We start from the raw sequence: 9,494 nt of genomic DNA, 5'->3' as shown, positions 1-9,494 counted from the left end.
TCATGCTCCCCAGACAATCTATTCCCGGAATAATGGTGAGTTAAATGGACCGTGTAGGCAGGTCAAAACCACATAATAGTGATCTGTGAGATCCGTCGGACTGACAAATATGCTAAAATAAGGAAATACCTCCAATTTGGCAAACTCATTTCAGATTATCATGAATTAATAATCTATCATGTTACAATTAATTTGATGGGATTTTAAATGTAGATTTTGGGGGTAAGGTTTACAGTTATATGATAGTATGAAACTTTCTGGTTTAAGGAAGTTGGTTTACTGGAAAGAAAAGCATGTGTTTACGGCCGTTGGTGAGTTAGTAGGTAGTGCGTGTGTCACCACAACTCATCAAACTGTTGTGACAGAAAGAAAGTGACTGTTGCCAGTGTGCGTGCGTGCGTGTGTGTGTGTGTGTGTGTGTGGATGTGAACACTTTGGGAGCCCCTGACCTCCACAGGGCTGCTGAGCTCACTGGCTGGGACCACAGCAGGGGAGGAGTCAGCTGCCAGCCTGTGGTAATAAAAACTGCTCCTGACGGTAGTGGAAAACACATTTTGGAGGAGTCTCTTCTGCAGCCTTCAACAGGAATGAACTCCCTCTCAAGCCTTGTGCATCTTTTACTCTGACATCTGATCGTCCGTTGAAGCCGGGGTCACTTTTGGTTCATTTCCTGTAGGACTTCTCTCTCACATTTTCTCACCTCTCGCTTTGTTAAATCGAACAGTGTATATATATTTTTTAAAGATGACTTGGACGGCGAACAGTTGTTTTGTCACTCTGGCCATCCTGTTTCTGTGGCGGGTGGAAGAAATCGCAGAAGCCTGCAGCTGCTCCCCAGCGCATCCTCAGCAGGCGTTTTGCAGCTCAGATGTCGGTAAGTTGATTCGCTGAGTGTTTAGTCACGATTTGTTTGAATGCAGAAGGACGAGGATCTGAAAGTGTAAATGCTGAGTGGGGGAAAGTTTCCCTACTCTTATGTTTACAATTAAAGGGGGAGGAGGATGGAATTTTTCTGTCTCTCAAACTTTTCTTTCCACCTCCCTCCTCTCTGTCTTTTTTTCTCTCTTTCTTTCTAATATCATCTGTTGATATTCTTAAAATCTACTTCATGTACTTGATGGCATTTAAAAAAAAAAATCTAATTTGGTGACTGATTGTGTAGCCTACTTTTTGAGCTTTTTACAAGTTTTTTTTAACAAGATCTCCTAGAAAAAAAAAAGTTTTCCAGGCTGCATTCCTGCCACATCACTGCCTGTTATTGATGAGACAAAAAAAAAGGCTGATGATTGTTACTCATCTGTCTACATGGTAGAGCAAGAACTAATGCAAGTGGATCATGCAAAAGAAATCCTTCCTACCATTCTCAGCTCAGTGGTCTGAGAGGTTTACGGTGCACTTCCCTAATCACGCTTAACTGGCAGTCTAATTTGCTTTTCTCGAAGGCCATGCAGGATAGTTCCCCTCTCATTTTACCTGTTACAAAACACTGCTTGTTGCTGCCATCAGCGCAGGCCCTGAGCTAACGACAGTCTCAACAGTGACCAGCTTGTGCTGCTATTTAAATTGGGGTTTGCTGAGGGCCTTTTTTCTTGCTTGTGAGCTGGCTGAGTGTGTGGTATGTATACAGAAGCTGACTTATTCAAAGGTTCTCTTTACCATCGGATTCCACGACTCTGGAGGGTGAAGAAACCACATCATCCTGCCCGAGAGTTTACTGTAAAGGGAAGTCAGATACTTTTTTTTCAAAGCAGTTTCTTTCAACTATTTCTTTGGAGCAGGAGAGCTGATGTAAGACACTTGAAGATAGTGAAGACAAGTATTATATGATCTGGACATTTAAATTGGGTCTAACAACAATTTAAACAATAGTGGTCCACAAATAGTGCAGTATCAAATGGTTTACTATACGGTAGTCTACTACTACTGCCACTGCTACTCTGCAACAAGCCCTAATTATGATCATACCATTAATAATAACACAAAAAGTGTTTTTTTTCCCCAATAATAGACCAAATTAATGAGATATGTTTTCATTTTCTAACCATAAATAGGCAAAATTTTGTGATATAAGAAATAACAGTTTCGACATTATGATTATTTCTATCTGAAGTTAGCATGCTAACCAGCTATCCCTGGTCCATATTAATCCAAAGCTCCTGTGCTAGCCATCATATACACCATGTGAACGTAAACACCTTCCAGGTGTTCTGAGCTCTCAGTCTAGACCACTAGCTGCACGGCTAACTGAGCTAACTGAGCTAACTAGCTAACGGTAGCTTCAGTAGACAGTAGACAGCAGTCAGCGGTTATTCTGGTGATACACTGCCCCCTATTTCTTGCCAAATCTTACATACAGCACCATTAACCCGGTTGGGTTGTAGCTGAATTCATACTCAAAACAAATAGGGGGCAGCATATCACTAGAATAATTGCTAACTACTGCTAACTGTAGTGTCCATCAGCTAGCTAGATGCGCTAGCTGTGCAGTTAGCGCTCCTATTAACTGACTCTGCTCGGACTGTGAGTTCAGAGCCCTCTGTGAGCGTTAGTGTTGTTTACTATCGGACTATTACTTCTTGATTTCAGAGCTAGTTTGCTAGCATGCTAACTTCCGCAGATATTTTTTCTATTTCTAACTGTACCAAACTGTTCCCAAGAGTTAGTGAAGTTGAACAGCTCCTTTCTACAGTTCAGACAACAACGTTGATCAGTGCTGCTACTGGCATGTGAAGGCCGCTACATAGGTTTCCACATGCACTCCCTTGAAAATGAATGGTCGGTGTGAAGGGATGAGACGTTCAAAATTAAGATCATTATCTACCAATGCTAGTTCTACCTTTTCTTTTACAAGTCATTTTAACCTTAGTTTCCAGTCTACTATCCTCTATGCTAAAAGTGTTTGGCACTTACTTAATAGTAAATCAGAGTTATTTGGATTAATAGCGGTATGAGTACGTAGAAACTAATTGGTGTAGTATTCCTGCTGTTGCACCACAATAAAGATGCTGCCTTGAGGAACCCCTACTTAGTGTCTGACAGTTTACTGAAGTGAAAGTATTACTTAAGTTGCGTAGACGAACAGACAGTTGGAGTGTCTGGAGCTGGCGGAAAATTACTCAAGAGCAAGAGCAGCGTTCAAACGTAGGTGTCACTGTCTCAAGTGAGACGTCTTCAAAAATAGGGAAGAACAGTCAGAGTTTATATTTGGGTGAGATCACAGGGTCACGTTAGTCGCAAGGATGATGCACCATACCTAGAGTTGCACTTTTTTTAATGGAGACAAAGTCAAGATAAAGAGTAAGACGTAAGAGGAAAATCCTGATAAAACGATTAAAAGTGGCAGACTGTAGTTTTAACTGGTTAACTTTCCACCTCTGCCCCTAGTTGACCTTTTTTTTTACCAGCGTCTGCCTTGTTTTTCCCTCCATTCCAGTAAACAAAATACGTCAGCCGTAGTTGTAAACATGTAGCTCCATTTATCTTGTAAAAGCAGAGAGAGCAGGAGCAAAAAAGCACACACACAAAAAAACTTTCCTCATAAATTGAAATCCATCCCTCGAGTCTTTGGCCGCAGCTGAGGAATGCCGGGCAGTCATATGCTGCGCTCATTATGTATCTGCACTTCACAATATCTCTGTGAAAACAGAGCAAACCTGCGTTTCTTTCAAAAGAAAAGCTGTCTTAAAAATGACTTCCGGTATAAACACAGCCTCCACGCTGCAAGCTGTGTGAGCAGAGCCGATATTAAAAGCAGCTGCATCTCTAGTGTTAAACATCGCGTCCATCTGTGCGGCAGGTCAACCTAATGTGCTCACTGAGGCAGGAATACTTCGATTTAGCTCAGCGTAGGAATACCTCAGGTGCATATCTGCACGTTAGAATCATTATGTGCAATCTACAGATAAAGGAATAAATGTGGACAAACACCACAACAATTTTCTTTCTAAGTAAACAATTGTTTAACGGCGGATTGGATCCATGTGTCCTCAGATCGGATCAGCTTCGAGGAGTCAGTTTGAATTTGTAGCTCCGTTTTTCTCGTTGGGAGTATGACCACTTTGCGGCTTCTCCAAGAGGAAAATGGCTGTCCAGGCCCTGCAATTACATGACATGCATTTGCTTTCTTCTTTTTTCCCCCTCTTTGTTTTTGAAAGCACTCCCATGTCCACAATACTACATGCAAAATAACGCGTTTATTGTTTGAGTAACAAGAAAATTAGACGGTTCCCTTAATGCCCAGTTTTATGGAACTGAGGGTTTTTAAAGGGCTCCGTCAGCCTGTTTCAGTGAACGTCATCCTGTCCTGTGAGAATTGGGTCAACACTGTGTATCAGTGTAGGAAATCTGTCATATTTCTCAATTACTTCAACTAGAAAACAATAAATAACTCATTCGTTAGTGCTTTAGTAGAATCGGCATGGAAAAATTAGAGCTTGTTTTGGATTTTGTGGCTCGTTGGTTATTAAACACTGCAAATAATGACTTGTTTACCATAACGTCTCTGTTTTCAGCATCGTGAAGTTATTTTAAAGACCAAGTGCTCAGCTTATACACATTGTTCGCATAATCCCTCATTCTCCAGTGTTTTCTGACATACACTGCATTTTTTCACCTGCCCTACTTTACACCGGTAGAAGAAGAAGGAGAAAGTCATCTGCGTGTGATTCTGCACACTCAGGCGAAGGGGATTACCGCTAATCCACTTTGTAGCCGGAGAAGTTTGAGAGTTTCTCGGCGTTGCTCCCTCAGAGTGTTTCGAAGGGGTTTTCTGATTTGTCGTTTTTAAACCCGTGCCTTGCGCTCATACGGCTTGTTTGTCAGTGTATCCGCTCCTTTCGCAGCGGCTCTCACAGCTTGCACAGCTCAGGATCTTTGGAACATTTTCCTGGCTTGCAAAGCTAAAAATCCTCCCTCCCTCTGTTGTGTCAACTCGTATGTTTGCAACAAGCACTGCTTTTTGAACGGCACGCAGGACGCCGTCGGTCCACCTCTACAAACCTTTCTCTGTCCGTTCTCTCGTCTGTTCCTCAGCGCTCCCATCACTCTCTCCATCTGTGCACGCGCTCTCCTTTTTTCCCTTGTTTTTTTCTCCTAAGGGGCGACTCTTTAGACCCTTAAAAGGAGATGTTCTCTGAGCCTCTATTGTCATCGAATTAGGGCACATGTGGCTCGCAGCTTCATACCTTTGCATGTAAAAAAAAAAAGCAAGCGAAAGCGGCCCGATCTCATTTTGGTGAGGAGGCAGGCAGAGTGGTGGTCCGAGGAAGTCGGTAGCTGCCACCTTGGTAAAGGGAGGACTGAGCTGGGACTTCAGAGGGAACATCTGGTTATCATTAGCGCTAGTCTCTTCCCCTCAGAAAAGCTTGATTTTGATTTTTTGTAAACTCAGGGGTAGCAGTCATGTGAGTGTGCAGTAATGATACCCGTGATCCGCAGGTATTTAGCAACGCTGGCGTGTGATCAGTGCAACGCTTGTGCTTCAGTGTTTGGATTCACACGACAGAAGCAGTGTTTATGAAACCCATGAGTCATATTTTTTCAGCATTAGAGCTCAAAGGCTCATCCGCATGGCTCTGATAATATTTTTCCACTTGAACTGTTAGATTTTTTTTTTTTTCCCCCATTCGTCCAAACTTTTTTTCTGAATCTGCAAAGTTCAAGAGAGAGAGAGAGAGAGAGAGAGGAGGTAAAAGGCTGCACGGGGAAGGGAGAGAGGTTGATTTGCATGTCAGCACCTCTACCCAGACGGAGAGGCAGGGCCGGCAGAGAGGCCTTTGGGGGCTAGGGGAGCATTCTAGTTCAGCTTTTCAAAGATTTGCTGACTAGCTTCCTCCTGCGTCCGCCCCGGAGCCCGAGGAGCAGGCAGCACACATTCCTCCCTCTGATTGCAGCTGATGAAACACTCATGTGCCTCTGTCTTCCCAGCACCTGGCACATGCAAAACTCCTCAGCTCCAAGCCACAGCAATGTGTTGTGGCCAACTCCAGCATGCCGAACTTAGGCAGGGCTTAGATCACATGCACACGGACCCAGATCCGGCGGTTTCAACATGACAATATTGTTTCAGGTCCAGCGGCGTTAACTTGACAATATTGTTTCAAGATCAAGCAGTTTTAACATGACGACAGTGTTTTTTTTCGGAGAGCTTAAACGTCGGGTTGTTTTTGTTGTTTCGTTCCAGTTATCAGGGCGAAGTTAGTCGGCGAGCAGGAGGTTGAGGTCGGCAACGACATCTATGGAAACCCCATCAAGCGGATCAAGTACGAGATCAAACAAATCAAGGTACGCGGGATGGGATAACGATGTCCTTTTTCATGTTGGGGCATAAACTCGAACTCAGTGTGAATCTGAATGTTCTCCTCTCTGTTTGAACCGTCAGATGTTCAAAGGACCCAGCCAGGATATCGATGCCATCTACACCGCTCCCACTTCTGCCGTGTGCGGAGTGACTCTGGAGACCAACGGCAAGGAGTATCTCATCGCAGGTATAACTTTGACCGCGTCACACATTATCATAGCAACTGTTGTTCCTTGGTCTTCATGTCATCTCACTGCCTCGCCTCTCACTTCAGGCAAACTGGAGGCCGACGGGACGATGCACGTCACGCTGTGTGACTTCATTCTGCCCTGGGACGACACAAGTGCCACCCAGAGGAAGAGCCTGACTCAGCGCTATGAAATGGGCTGTGATTGCAAGGTAAGACAAGAGGATGTGGAGGAGTTAAAAGTGGAGTCACCACAAACGAAAATGATGCTAAAGGGAGACATTGCTTGTTCCTGATTGTGTTTTTCTTTTTCTTTTTTTTTTAAATTTCCCCAGATCACACGCTGCACCTCCATCCCCTGCATGATCACCAGCCCGGCGGAGTGCCTGTGGTTGGACTGGGTGATGGAGAAGTCAGTCAACGGACAGCAAGCCAAACACTATGCTTGTATCAAGAGGAGTGACGACTCTTGCGCCTGGTACAGAGGGTCAGCACCACCCAAAAGGGATTTCCTGGACATCGAAGACCCTTAACTCCACCACTGTCCGATAGTCCGCAGTTGAAATATACTAAAATATAAACACCAAAAACAAGAGAAGTCAAATTTTTATTTTGTTTCGTTTTCTTATGAAGAGAGCCGTAAGCCGTGTGCTCTGTGGTGAGGTTTATTTTCAGGACTCATCATGTTTCTTAATCAGCAGTCTTATGAATTCAGCACTTTCAGACACGTGTAAGCCCTAAAATCCAAAGCACTTCCTCATAAACCACTTCTCCCTCAGCTGAAATAAAGGGATAATCATCACAATTCATCATTAATGGTCACAGCAGTTTCTTGTTCTCACGCTGTTCATTTTTTTTTTTTTTGAATTTCAACAGAAGGTATTGTTTAAAGAGGACTATCATTCTGTAATGTAATGCAACATGCCTAATACTCAGAGTGTAACTATTCTGTGAATCTGTGTGTTCATAAACAACATTAACTGGCCACCAGCCTCTTTTTTTGCGACGAGCGCCACCTCTTTCCTGTCCCGCTTCAGATTCTTTCTGAAGCGGGACAGGAAAAACTTTTTTTCCTCTGGTTTTCTTTTAAGAAGTGGCAAAACCTGTTTTTTTAGTATGCAAAATTAGTGCTTTTGCTAATTGTTTCCTTGAAATAATCCTAAATAGACAAGAATGCACTTTGAACTCAATTGTCACAGCAGTCGTATTGTCTCGAATGAAAAAATGGCTGAAGAAGAGGATTGAATCCTCCATTTTGTATTTTGTATTTTTTATCTAACAGCTCCTCTCTTTGTAATGCTTTAGTGTAAGAGCATATTTTATTTAAGGATGTTATAATTCATCATACTTATTGAGAAAAAAAATGCCACATTTTGACACTTTCCTGTGATTAATTACACTTTGATATGAAAAAAGACCAAATATTTTTGACAGAATAAGCAAAATACACACATTTTATGTGCATTAAAGGTCCCTTTGGAGGCCTAATTTTTAACTGTCTGGCTGGCTCATCCTTTAGGACAGTGAACTAAAGAACATATCGTAACCAATCGTCTATTTACTTGCAGAGCCTTTGAAATGACCATGAAAGTGTTGAGCAAATGTCATGTGACTTTTAATAATTAATATGAGAGTGTAAAGAGATTTTTTTTTCATTTTGAAGCTGTAGTCAAGTTTGATGTCTTGTGCTGGTTTCACATGAGACATTTGAGATGATTTTTGCATGCGTTCCTAACTGATACAATACTGTACATTTGACTATTATATTAAATGCCAAACCGTGTTTTGATGCTTTGCACTGGTTATTTTCACATTAATGTTCAATATGTGACTCCAGCTTTCAGTAGAAATGACTAATATCAATGGATTTCTGTCCATCAAAGACTCAGAGTGGCTTTGTTTTGTTAGTTATGTACAGAAAACATTTAGGTTTTAAATGTGACTCGAGTAGAAATAAAACTTTTCCCACATGGGTGCATGGAGAGCAAGATTTATAAACCTATAAACGTGTTCTGTATCATTTAGTTTCTTAAATCAGTCATTTAAAGGTAACTCCAGAGGAAGCTGCTTGTAATCTGAAGTGCCTCTGGTGTTGTCACTCAGTTGGGTTGCATTATGGGTAATAAAAGCACCAGGTTAACACTGTTGGACTCATTATGGACAGTTTAAAAACAAATTATCAAACCCAACACAGCAGAACCAGAGATTTATTATTCCATAAATCCTTCCTTTTCAAAACCTGTTGCCTACATTACCCACAATGCAAGATAGCCACTCAGTGACATCACTGGAGAAATTTATCAGATTACATGCAACTTCCTCTGAAAGCCAAAGAAGGCTTGATAATAGTTTTCACATATTCATTAATAGTCATCCGACAAACTGTCTCCAGTGATGACATTCAGTGGCATTACATTATGGGTAATGTAGGCACCGGGTTGTGAAAAGTAGTATAACACTGTTGGACTCGTTATGGACAGTTTATAAACATATTGTCAAAATCAATACAGCAGAACCAGAGATAATGCCATTTTTTATTCCATGCAAACCTGGTGCCTACATTACCCAGAATGCAATGTAGCCACTCAATGACAACACTGGGGGACTTTATCAGATTACATGTCACTTTCTCTGGAGCCACAAAACGCTTCGTAGTACAGTTTTTTCCCCCCTACACATTCAGTAGTACTCCCCAAAACCTGTAAACACACTTTAAATGTGTAAAAAAGTGGAGTTACCCTTTAAGAGACTTAACAGAGTTGTTATTGCAATCTGCTGCCGCCTTGTGGAGGCAACGACATGGGACATTCACAGACATTCCTTCACGAGCCTATACATGTGCACCACTGTGCCACTATCAATACAATACTCTCGTGATTTCTAAATAAAATAATTTAGATTTTAATGGCGGTATTTAACACTGCAATATATTTCATATATTTAAATCCACTCAAGGATGAAATATGATCATCTGTGACTACTGTGCTCTAATAGTTTAATCAGTTCGCT

General features: G+C 42.0%; 1 protein-coding gene across 1 annotated transcript; it reads left to right on the top strand.

Annotated features, from left to right (window-relative positions):
• Positions 1-515: 515 nt before the first annotated feature.
• timp2b (TIMP metallopeptidase inhibitor 2b) lies at positions 516-8,268 on the top strand. Its single transcript, XM_030407296.1, has 5 exons — positions 516-874; positions 6,182-6,282; positions 6,380-6,485; positions 6,573-6,697; positions 6,821-8,268. Exons 1-5 carry the CDS (start codon positions 745-747, stop codon positions 7,016-7,018), a joined length of 660 nt encoding a protein of 219 aa, XP_030263156.1. The 5' UTR covers positions 516-744; the 3' UTR covers positions 7,019-8,268.
• Positions 8,269-9,494: the final 1,226 nt, after the last annotated feature.

Source organism: Sparus aurata, chromosome 23 (genome assembly GCF_900880675.1).
Source record: "Sparus aurata chromosome 23, fSpaAur1.1, whole genome shotgun sequence".
In the NCBI taxonomy this organism is placed as follows: domain Eukaryota; kingdom Metazoa; phylum Chordata; class Actinopteri; order Spariformes; family Sparidae; genus Sparus; species Sparus aurata.
This window is presented reverse-complemented; position numbering and strand designations above follow the sequence as displayed.